At 48.1% G+C, this 12,011-nt stretch overlaps 1 protein-coding gene across 3 annotated transcripts; it reads right to left on the reverse strand.

The window, feature by feature from the left end:
* Nucleotides 1–6,066: 6,066 nt before the first annotated feature.
* Nucleotides 6,067–11,835, reverse strand: LOC119322855 (DNA-directed RNA polymerases IV and V subunit 4-like). Of its 3 annotated transcripts, none has more exons than XM_037596391.1 (10): nt 11,641–11,835; nt 8,708–8,785; nt 7,754–7,855; nt 7,521–7,628; nt 7,162–7,273; nt 6,968–7,045; nt 6,821–6,854; nt 6,667–6,735; nt 6,487–6,576; nt 6,067–6,384 (listed from the first exon to the last, which is right to left on the reverse strand). In XM_037596391.1, exons 1-9 carry the CDS (start codon nt 11,684–11,686, stop codon nt 6,502–6,504), a joined length of 702 nt encoding a protein of 233 aa, XP_037452288.1. In that variant the 5' UTR covers nt 11,687–11,835; the 3' UTR covers nt 6,067–6,384; nt 6,487–6,501. The 3 variants fall into 3 exon arrangements, with proteins under 3 accessions (XP_037452288.1, XP_037452286.1, XP_037452285.1); XM_037596389.1 differs by lacking the exon at nt 11,641–11,835 and adding an exon at nt 8,984–9,672 and having other exon boundaries at nt 7,521–7,622; XM_037596388.1 differs by lacking the exon at nt 11,641–11,835 and adding an exon at nt 8,984–9,664.
* Nucleotides 11,836–12,011: the final 176 nt, after the last annotated feature.

The following is a 12,011-nucleotide window of genomic DNA, read 5'->3' on the forward strand; positions in this document are numbered from 1 at the left end:
TGCCTCTGCCCGGATGTATTGACGGATTTATAAAGTTGGGCTGGGGAGTTTTTCTTTTTTTTTTAGGCAAAGTTGGGCTGGGGAGTGAGAGAGAGAGGCTCCGCAGTCGGGCTCTGGGCTCGGGTGGACTATGGGCCCATGAGTCAATGTTCTGCAGTCGACGAGGGCCAATTTCAACAAAATACAATTGTCTGCCCTCAAAAAAAAATACAATTGTCTAAGAAAAAAATGCAACCATGCTCGGATACATGATGATGCAAGCGCCACCGACTGGTGCCCAACCGGAGGATCCGCAGTGCCTCGTTGAAGACCCATTCCCTCCTCCACTCCCTCTTATAAGCTCACATGTGCGGTAATTTTCAACAAATTGCTCCGTCAAAACCACACAAAAAAACACCATGACAAGAAGGAAAAAAAGATGTGTGCATACGGGCCATGGACTTGCCGGAAGCTGGGGGCGCGCCGAAGTCAGAGCAGGAGTGCGACTTGGGGATGCGTGATCGGTCGCCGGCTTAGGGGATCTCTCTTATTGAAGCAGTCTAGGGAGAAGAAGAGAGAGCATGAGAGTATCTACAATCACAGGTATCAAAAATATATATGCGGCTATGCGTGTCCGTGGACAGTGACTGATCAGCATGCAAAAATTCGATTTCACAACTTGATACCTCATTTTTAAATTATCAAATCCATACAATTACATGCCACGTAAAATTAATCTACATTTTCACCGGTAACCATCATTGTTGTTCCGACCGTGTCCATGTACAGCGGCCGACTTAACCCATCGAAGTGAAGGCATAGTTGCCGGCGAGGTAATGTAGGACATGTGACACGGACCGGCTCACGGGACTCGAGGCGCCTTCATCTCCCATGCCCTACTCTTCCTCGTCGGAGTCCACAACCTGTTCGTTGCAACTGGGCATGAGGGCGATGATGGATGTGGCGAGTGGTCGGGCCAGATGGCATGCGGCTCCGCCTTCGCTGCCTGGGCAGCGAGAGCTTCCGTAGCCATCCGCTCTTGGTGCCTTGCACCTCGCGTCTGCAGCGTGCTTGCCATACACCATGTCGACGTTGACCTCCGGCTCGGAGCCCACCCCCGTGGGGACGACGCGCCACCGAATGGGTTGCGCTGCCATCCCGGGGTTCAGCTGCCAGACGGCCTGCACTGCATTCGGCAAGGCAGGGGTACAACGCCTCCCACCATGAGCGTCGGGCAGATCCAGTCGCATTCACGCGGAAACAATGGGTTCCTAGCGATACGAGTCCGTCCGCGATCGGGCGAACTCCTCCCGGGAGCGATGGAGAGCCACACGGACCGCCATCTCCTTCTCGGGACTGTAAGGGACAAGGTCCCAGTCGACCATCCAGACATCCCAGAGTTAGATTCGCTGCATGCCACGCTAGAAACGAATGGATTTCGACGAAGGAGAGCTTGGGGGAGAGGGGAGTGAAGTGGAGTATGGCTAGGGTTTCTTCCAGACTGCGGATATGGTTGAATATATGTGGGTCGGGTGGGCCATTGTAGGCCGGATCCAACGTGGCAGGCGCGTCCTAGCACATCCGGGCGTCCCTATCTCCACCCCACATATGAATATGGCGGCTGTCGGTCAGCTCGGACGTTTTGATTGCGCTTTAAGGCGTCAGGTTGGGTAGCAATTCTATGCCCAAACAGTGACCGAGCAGGCCATCTCAGCGTCTAAGAGCATCTCCAGCCGCGCCCCCAACAGGCCCTCCCCAGGCGATTTTTTAGCGCCGGCGGGCGAAAATCGGTCCAGTCGCGCCCCCAGGAGTCCGTTTTTCGCCGGGTTGGACCGAAATAACAGCAGGCGCACCCGAGCCGAACCCGACGCGCTGGGGGCACCGGCACAAGCAAAAAGGGGCGTGGGGCCGCTCAGTCGGCGATAGGAGGGCCTTTTCCCGCCGTTTCTTTCCGCTCCCCCGACTTCCCTCTCATTCTCTCCATTCCTCCCGCCAATCTCCTCCTCCTCCCCTCCCAGCCGGCCGCCATGCACCGAAGAAGTACGTGGTCCCCCCGCGCCGCGACGGGTGCGACCGCCGCCGTCGCCCAGCCGAAGCAGAGGAAGCCGAGGACACCGTCGTCCAAGCCCCCGGGCATGTCCAAACGCCGACTGGAGGGCAGAAGTTCAGCGTCGGGAGGCTATCACCACCGACCGGTGGAACTGGGCCAACGCCAAGAAGGCGCAGGACAGCGTGGCGCGGCTCGCGGCTGCGACGGCGGCGATGGAGCAGGCGGAGCGCTCGGCCGAACAAGCCGAGGCGGCCCGCGTGGGGATGATGAATCCACCCGGCGGCCACGCCCCATACGCGCCCTGGAGCCAGCCAAGCGTCGGTTCTCCGACCGGCTTCTCGTCGTCGCCGCAACCTTGGGGCTGCACGCCGTCGGCGGGCTACGCCGACGGTGACGCGCACGACGGGTTCAACCCCAACATCACCTTCCCCCATGGTCACCCGGCCCAGCGGACGCCCTCGCCCGCCTTCGCCGGCGTGCAGTACCCTCCTACACCTACTCCCCGCCGGCCTACGCATCCTCCCCGATGCCCCCTCTCCGTCGTGGCGCGCTGCCCTTCTCCCAAGCCTCCACATCGCATCTCGGCGACCGAAGCCGACATGGACGACATCATCACGGCCAGCTCGGCCGCCGCCGCCTCGTCCCCCGGGTTTACCCAGGACGACACAATGGACCTCAACGGCGACATGGACGGCGAGCTCGACTACGACGAGGAGGAGCCGGAGCCGGAGGAGGAGGAGGAGGAGTCGACGCCTGCCTCGGCAAGGAAACGAAAGAAGAAGAAGGGGGCGGCCAGGACCGGCAAGCCGCGCATCAAGTGAGCGTCCAAGGAGGATGAGTGCCTCGCCGAAGCGTGGAAAGTCGTCTGCCTCGCCCGATCACCGGCACGAACCAGAGCATCGACACGTATTGTGACCGCATCAAGACCGAGTTCGACGAGCGCAAGCTCGTCGACCCCTACTTCAAAGGCGTGTACATGCGGCGCGGGGCGAAGGCAATGGCGAACCATTGGGGGCTCATCCAATCGGTGTGCAACAAATGGCATGGTATCATCGAGGAGATCGCGGCTCGCCCGAAGAGGGACACCAGCATCGAGGATTAGGTATGGCACGCCGGCCCCTCCCTTCTCTTTTCACCGGGTGCGCGCCACTCACTGATTGTTCCTCGGCGCAGCTGGTGCGGATGTTCGCCATGTTTCGGCAGGACAGCAGCGACCAAGATTTCAAGTACGTCCACGTCTTCAAGCGGATCGAGAAGTGCGAGAAGTGGGTGGATGTCCGGCGCACCCTCGCCAAGGCCAAGGAGACCTACAAGCTGGATGCGCCGACGCCGGGCGCGGGCAACGGACGCCCCGAAGGCAACAAAGGGGCCAAAAAGGGGAAACACGCTGACTCGACAACCGCGCGAGTGCAGGAATCCATTGAGCATTGCCTCGCCGACGCACAGGCCCGGGCCGCCCTGCGTGAAGAGAAGACCGAGGCACGGTGGTCGGCGTTGATGACGAACAACGCCGTCAAGCTCGACCTACTCTGGATCAACGTTGCCGCGAAGAAGAGGAACACCGACCTGGCTTTCTAGACATCACGGTATCTTCAACGGCAACCCGCAAAAATCATTTCGCATCCGTCCGCGAACACGGATGCGGGAGGACGCCATCCAACGCTAGCCGGATACGTTTTCACAATAACTCAAACTAACCGGATGAAATTCGATCAAAGACGGCCAGACTTCATATAAATGACGGATTTCATTACATTTTACTATAAATTCGATCAAACACGGCTCACGGGACTCGAGGCATCGCCATCTTCCATGCCCTACTCTTCCTCGTTGAAGTGTGCGGCCTGTCCGTTGCCAGTGGACGAGAGGTCTATAATGGACGTGACAGGTGGGCGGGCCCTGCAGCGTGCGCGCGCCCATCCACGCTTGGTGCCTTGCACAGTGCGCACCATTTAATTAGCCTAGGACATCATATTCCTACGTTATTTTAGCGGGACTCACTCTCTTTTTCTCACGCCATCATCCTCATCCTCTGCTTATTGATTCCAAACTGACTTATTGGGTTGGTCGATGACAGGTAACTCCAAGACGTATATAAATTGGTGTTTTTGGTTCTAAGCCGGCGAGATAGTACTATTTAGTGATAATAGAAAGAACCAACTTATTGAGTTGGTGATTTTTCAGGCCCGGCAGAGGCCCAACGAAGCATGTGTTACGTAATTGCAATCGGCTTACTCACATAGGTTACAAAGAAACACTCATTTATTTTTCCTTGCAGCCCAATCGAAAGAAAAAAAAAGATGCAGAGTAGGCCCCTTTGGCCGACGTAGGGGACTGACTCCCTACGGCCCAATCGAGGGGGGGAAATGCGGAGCAGGCCCTTAACTGGACAGTTTGGAGGCCCAACCTACAAATTTATTTATGCATGGATGGACAAAAATTTTAGTACCACGTCAGATAGGTATAAAAGAAAATAATTCCATATGATGAACGGACCAAAAATTTAGAAAAACGCACCTACCTTTTATTATTACTAGCAAAAAGGCCCATGCATTGCAACGGGAGAAAAAAAAAACCTTCCAAATCTCTAGCTGAGCCAGTTGGACAAATTGTGTGTGACCGGTTGGCAGTTATGAGATCGAACCCTCCCATCGGCAATTTTATTTTTTTGCCAGCTCTCCAAAGTTGGGCCACAGTGCGTCGCCAGATGGGCTTCCTTCGTTGGGCCAAAACAGTGCAATTAATTGAAACGGGACCAAACGAAGCGAGACGAAACCTAGATATAGATTATTATTATTATTATTATTATTATTATTATTATTACTACTACTACTACTACTACTACTACTATTATTATTATTATATAGGGAAAAGCCCGTGAGTTGTAACGGGTATAAAATAAATCTGAGTTTGTGTGGTATTTGAGAGTTACATGTCATGGTAAAATACTAAGTTTTTTCAATCAAATTGGTTGTAAAACCCATAAGGATCCACTTTATGAAGATCCCATTGTGTTCTAAAAGCTCGTAATCTTTTTCTCTGCTAATAAAACCTACTCCTTCAACTCGCTCTAAAAAAATTGGATTATGTGTAATAAGTTGTTGATTTTCAACAACCCTGTGTAAAAAATAAAAAGTTGCACAGTAACTGTCAAAAAATAGTTGCACAGTATACACCACACCGTTTTTGTAGTCTTCGAGGGTTTATGCAGTGCTAGTACTAGCAAAGCAGTTTCCTTCCAGATGAAAGAAAAAAACTAAAAATTAGAACCAAGGATATTCAATAGTTTTAGACAGCAGATTCTCATAGAAAAAATATCAAAAACTGGAACAAACAACTATTTGAAATCAGCTTTGCTAGTGAAGCAAAATCTAGATCCGAGCCATTTTCAATGCAATTGGCTGAAGCATGTCCAGACATACTTCACTGGCAATCGACGGGCTATTCAAAGCCAGTTGAAACTGAAAACAAACAGGTTAGAGAAAGGAATCAAACTCAATGCAAAACTAGGAAAACAGGGATGTCTTCAAAGGGGAATTTGCTTAGCGGTTCAAATGGCCCTGTGCACGCCCAAGCAAACTTTGATCACCTATCAGTCTCTGCAAGCAGCAGATATATCTAAAGGCACCGGAAAAAAGAAGCAAGTGAAGGGTAAGAAATAAAACAAATGTAGTAAACAAAATAGGTTTTATGTTGGATTCCTAAGAACAAACTGCTTAGCTAAGGGTTGCTTTGATGTATAGGATTCTCAAAACACAGGAATAGAATAAACAAATGATTTACAAAGCTACAGGAATAACAATGTATGGAACATTCCTAAGGATCTAAATCCTCAGTCCTAGAAGATTCCTTTGAATCAAAGGAGCCCTAAAACTGCTGAAACTACAAATTCAAATTAAATAGGTTTTATGTAGGATTGCTAATCGTTCTAGCTAAAACCGATGAACCTACAGATTCATTCTGCCCTCCAGAGCTGCCGTCTACAGAAAACCAAACTAGAAGTAAAAAAGCTGCACCCAGAAGAGACACGATTCACAGAGAAGTAAACAGCAAGCAGAAATGCAGAAACACACAGGCCGCAACAACAATATTCATCATTCAGGCGAGCCAGACCATCGGGCACAACTTGGCAATTCAGAGTACATCACCTCAACAACTAGCTAAACCGGCAGCTAGACACAAGCTAGTTTCCAAAAGTCAAAGTACAACCAGCCAGACCTAGAGCTGGCACACAGGTGCACAGCACCGTTTACATACACACAACTTGATTTCGGCCCTCGAAAGAAAGAGCTCGATTTCGGTGAACAACCATACACCACAGAGACCCCGTTACAGATCCTTCATTGCCCGATCAGCTGCATATATGGTTAAGATTAAGACCCATTCAGAAATTTAGATCATAAAGAAAGGCGAACGATCAGGAAGAGGTGTGGTTCAAAGATTCGCCCCAGGATTACCTGTGTAGCTGAGGTTCACTTGGAGGCTTTTATATTAGCGAGGGCAGCAAGAGCCTCCACGATCTTGCCTTCATTGATCGACCTAGTAGCCTGTGCAAAGAAATTTGGATTTTGCAGGACTGAGTTCCTGGTAAAATATGAAATGGCATATATCCCAAATGTCAGCAAAAGACACTTGACCTTGAGAGACGGTATCAGTGCATAGACCTCTTCGATGGTCTCAGGCCCAATGTTCGCTATCATGCATATCTGTTACAGGTACAACAAATCGTTCTATGTTTGAGATGAGGGAAAAGAGATAGAAGAAGGTGAAAGGAAAAGAAGGCTTACGAACCTCGCCATCATTAACACCATAGTCTTTAAGAGGTCTGCAGCTACGAGTCAAGGAAATAAACTACAAAGTGGTTGCTTGGCGAAACAATTTAACTGCGTAACCACAATGCAATCTCTAATGTTAGTTCTTAACCGAAACAAAGGATACTCCAGGATTTCTTTCACCAACTTCGCAGAGGTGAAGTGATTTCCTTCTTTTGCATATTGAAAGGCCTTGTCAAATGACCTGCCGGTGCAAGAAGAAAAGAGTAAACATGGAGTCACACAAGCTAACAGACAGGAACACCACACAAACAATTATTAGCGGAACATAACAGAATTAAAACAAGAGATATTCCTTACTCGGGAATTTTTATCTTCGGATCCTCTGATAAGATAGCCATATGTCCTTGAATTTTCTGCAACATTTCTGCTGCTTCACAGTTCGATAACAATATAGAATTTGGAGGCATATCTGCAACCAATTGTTATGCGGGAATCAGCTTGCCTATTTTACGTTTAGACAGAAGGGACGTTTGAAAATCATAATATAAGATGCGTGCCCGTTTCAAATGATGTAAAACTAACAATCTCATTATACGGAACTTCTCAAGTAAAGAGCCTACTGAAATTCCATAAACTACTGAACTTTAACTACTATTAAGGTTACTATGAAATAAGCTTCTAGAAAAATAGAGGATACTTCAATGGAAGGAACTGACCAAGCTGAAGCTTTAGTTCTGCATCAGACGTTGCAGGCTTTGCATTTGATGCGGAGCCCTTCCCGCCTTTCCCAACACTAAATGCCTTCCCTCCTTTGCTACCTTCTCCTATGAGAACATAATACATGAAAGACACAGAAAGACAATCTATTGTGTAACTAGAACTTTCAGTTTTGTCGGCAACTCTTGAATGGATGAATGTATAGCATAAGTACAAAATGATGCATCCATACCATTAGAAAAGGATGAAGTCTTTCCACCAGTTTTTAGGCTATCCGATGAAGCTTTCCCATTTGACTTGGAGTGTGTGGGGGGAGCCTCTTCTTCAAAAAAATCTAAATACGGGAAGTGATATATGAGGTTCTTGTATATTTTCAACTATATATCAATATAGTATTCACATTGACTTATTCAGTTTCCTTCAACTATCTGGTAAATTTTAGTGCTTATTTATGTACTGTGATCAGATATCCTGCCCTATCAAATACTGCAACAGTTACAATGTAAGCAGCTCAATGATTACTATTTGTTATGCACAGCCATAAATTGGTGAAACAAAACAACAGTGTCTTGCCTTCAACTACAAGCGATATGGAGTGTCCTTTCACACTCAATGTAATGGTAAATAACATCAACTATGAGCAGATAGTCAACGAATCATCTGCAAATAAAACCAAAGGGGAACCACAAACATGGTATATAATTCTCTTCTGACATTTTTTTGGGACTCTTCTAGTCAAATGATTATTTACTGGAACAAAAAGTATCATTTCATGTTTTCAAACAGAAAAGTTTACTACCTTCTTGCTAAAGATGCCCTAAGCCCTAGGGTAGCAGGGTACAACCGTACAAATGGAATTTTCTTGACAGTCATAAATAAAACACAATGTATGCTGATCATGTCAGACAGATAGCTCATAACGTGCTAGCAGACACAAGTGATATTCTTATGACAGAAGCAAATACCAAAGGATATTCTCATGGAGCAGAGCTGTGATAAGTGTAGTAAAACTAGATTTAAGTAGAACAGCAGTGAACACATGTGACTTGGCATGCCCAGACCAAGTCGCCAGACATAAAACATAACATAAGAAGGATAATGTGAGTTGAAAATAAAAAGGATTTAGTCCAATAAATAAACTGTTGCCTGGAAAATGTTTAATGACAAGATTGGGCAATATTATTACCATCAGAATCAGAATCAGAATCAGAATCAGAAAGGTGAATAACATCATTAGAATTGTTCTGCCTTCCGCTCGGTGCTCCTGCAAGAATAAAACAGGTAAGAAATCTGTCAAACTCTAAACTTGCCTTCGAAAGCTCAACTTCTCAAAAAACACAGCATTCATTTTGATGAAGCTGTAGAATCATCAATCATCATATAGCAGGACACACAAGTGAACAACAAAAAAACATACCATAAAAGCCTTAGATTAAAAAACTTCCCTGTCAGACATAAATACCTTTATTCTGTTCAGGTTTGCCACCTGCGACGGTGCAGGGGTTGTCACTCCGGTTTGGCATGGCAGAGGATATTACTGGGCGGGGCATGGAATGTCGAATATCCTGTGCGTTCTGAAGGTAGCGGCCGTGCGAGGCGGCGCTGGGGTTCACGCTCAGGTTCAGGTTTGTGTTTGGGTTCAGTGTGTGGATGGAGTTGCTTGAGCTGGCCATGGGAGATTGGCGATCCTGCAGGCGGCCCAAGGCGGCTCTGAGGTTAACACTCAGGTTCAGGTCTCGCCTGTAGGAGTTGAGGTATCGGAGATCCTGCCGGTAGTGAAGGTAGCTGCCGAGCAAGGCGGCGCTAGGGTTTGCATTTAGATCTGGAATGGGGAAGGAGATGGTTGGGCGGGGCATGGAGAAGGACATGGCTGGGCGCGGCATAGGGGGATGAAGAACCTGCGTGTGGTGGAGGTAGGGGCCGCCGTGAAAGGGAGAGGTGGCCGAGGGGTGGGAGTAAGGGCCGAACGGCGGCGGCAGGCCGGCAGCGGCAGGGAACATGGGCGCAGCGGTAGGCGCAGGGTTAGGAGGCAAACCGAAGAGAATACCAATGTCAAAGGGAGGATTGGGGTTGTTAGTGTTCGGATTAGGGTTAAGGTTTCTGGCTGGAGGCGCCATGGGAGGCGGCGGCGGAGTAGATCTGGAGAAGAGGGGAAGAGGAAGAAAGTTGGAGGTGGGATGAACCGGAAATGGAGGTCAATAACTCAATATATAGGCGGTGGTTGTTTTGTTGCTCTTGTGCCCCGCAATTTTACTTTATTTGCGCCCCGCAATTTCACTTTAATTGTGCCCCGCAATTTCACTTTATTTTGACTTAAGCCTCTCAGTTCCAAACAAGTTGCGGTAGGCTAGAGTTGAAACCCATAAGATCTCGAAACCAAATCATGGTTCTGCCACATGGATAGCTAACTTCCACGCACCCATGCCCATGGCTAGTTCTTTGGTGATAGTGCTGCTAAATGTTGCTATTTTAAATTAATTCCAAAAACACCCAGTACAATGCAGACTTGATACATGTACATCACTCCATTCCACGCATTTCAACAAGACAACAATGTTGTAGTGTGTGGTACTAAGATGCTGCGAAATAGATAACCTATTACTTCAAATAAGCAAGGCATAAATCATCATGTTCTCCAAAGTAGTATATTCTTGAGAGAGAATTTATGGCATGTTGTAAGCCGTTCTAACACAGGTACGAAAAAACGCTAACTATCACAGAACCACGAGCATATCACACATGTGATATTTCAGAATAGGCATATACCTCAGTTTCTAGTTTAGTTCTACATTTGATCCAAGGATTTCCCTTCACCAAAATAGTGAAGGTTGGATTAACTAAGGGGCTGCTTGGTTCCCAGCCACACGTTGCCACACTTTGCCACATATCAAGTTAGGCAAGTTTGACCAAGTTAGGTGGTTGTTTGGTTCTAGCCACACCTAAGGGAAGATTCTTTTGTTCAAAATAAGTCCACATGTCATACACACAAAAAGTGCCGCGAAATTCCCTCGGGCAATCCAAAGTGAGGCTAAGAATTTGAGCACCTAGGCTAAGAATTTGAGCACCTAAGCTAAGGCAATTAGTTACCAACCAAACATGCTGTACATTAACAGCCGACCTTCCTCTGCAGAGCAGAAAAAAAAAAAGAGAACACACCAAGATGCTCAAGCATGGAATTTAAATATACAGACCAAGCTTATGTGCTTAACTGCACCAAAATCAACAAAAACGCTTCCAAGGAAAGCATGCAAGACATATCCACGAGTATTCGCTCTCTTGTTGAAGGGAAGGACCATTCGTTAGACTAAAACCCTTAGGAATCGCTAAATTTAGCCATGCACTTGTGCATAAACACAAATGATCCATTTAGTGTTACCTTATTCACAGGCAAACAGACCCAAAACCTATTAGGCTGCTAGTGATTCCACAATACCCAGCAACGTTTAATGCAACGTCATTTTGAGCAAGCTGTGTCACGATCAACTCAATTATCTACTTTTCCAGCTTTCCTTGAGACACCAAATTATAAGAACCCACCCACACCACATATGAGTGTGACACGACCAGTAGCAAAGTTGTTAAGATTAATTTGGTAACAGATATTAGCCAGATGTATTTCTATAGGCGCACATAACAGATAATCCAATCCAATTCTACGATCCAAAGGGCATTGTCAGGAAAAAAAAAACTTAAGGACTGGAACCCTTCTCAAAAGTCCTACAGTCGAAAGAGGCCCTGAACAAACAGCTCTGTTTTGTCGTGGATATATCACACCCATAACAAAATCCGACCAAAACCACATAATAAACAACCAAATCATAAGCCCTCGCACCGGTCAAATTGGATCCAGACCTTCTCCAATAGCCAAAATTCATATCCTTTCGATGCCCACCCGCCAGGGCACCAGTACCGTGACAACAAAACCCTCGGCGTTCTGTAAACCCTAATCCTTGGCCATTCGCATCGGATCCTACTCGATAGACGCCGAAGATCCCGACATCCACCGGGTTTTATCCGGTGAATGTCGCGTTGGTCGAGGGTTGAGACGACATCGACGCAAAAAACAAAAATTACAGGGGGAACAGGGGATAAAACGAAAGGGGAGTGAACGGGGATCACCTGACTTGGACGGGGGGTAGGACCCTTTCCCTCCCCTGTTCGCCATTGCGGCTGCCCGCGGAGGAGAAGGCGGTGGTGATCAGGAGCCGCCTGCCGGAGTCGGTCGCGTCGCTCTCCGCACCGACGCCGCACGCGCCCCGCTGCTCACTGCTCGCTGTCGCTGGCGAGGAGATGGGGAGTGAGAGTGCGGCCTGCCTCTGCCTTGACGGGTTTATAAAGTTGGGCTGGGGCTCGGGTGGACTATGGGCCCATGAGTCAATGTTGTATACAAAATACAACTTCTCAAGAAAAAATACAAACTACAACCATGCTCGGATAGCGCCACCGACCGGAGGATCCGTAGCACCTCATCGAAGACCCATTCCCTCCTC

This window comes from Triticum dicoccoides, chromosome 6B, assembly GCF_002162155.2.
Source record: "Triticum dicoccoides isolate Atlit2015 ecotype Zavitan chromosome 6B, WEW_v2.0, whole genome shotgun sequence".
In the NCBI taxonomy this organism is placed as follows: Eukaryota; Viridiplantae; Streptophyta; class Magnoliopsida; order Poales; family Poaceae; genus Triticum; species Triticum dicoccoides.

Coding starts and splice junctions, on each gene's coding strand:
- LOC119322855 (XM_037596388.1), bottom strand. CDS start 9,638: ATGGCGCCTCCAGCCAGAAACCTTAACCCTAATCCGAACACTAACAAC. Junction 7,856..8,707: donor TTCTGATTCTGATTCTGATG/GTAATAATATTG, acceptor TCCCGTATTTAG/ATTTTTTTGAAGAAGAGGCT. Junction 7,274..7,520: donor AGAACTAAAGCTTCAGCTTG/GTCAGTTCCTTC, acceptor AATTGGTTGCAG/ATATGCCTCCAAATTCTATA.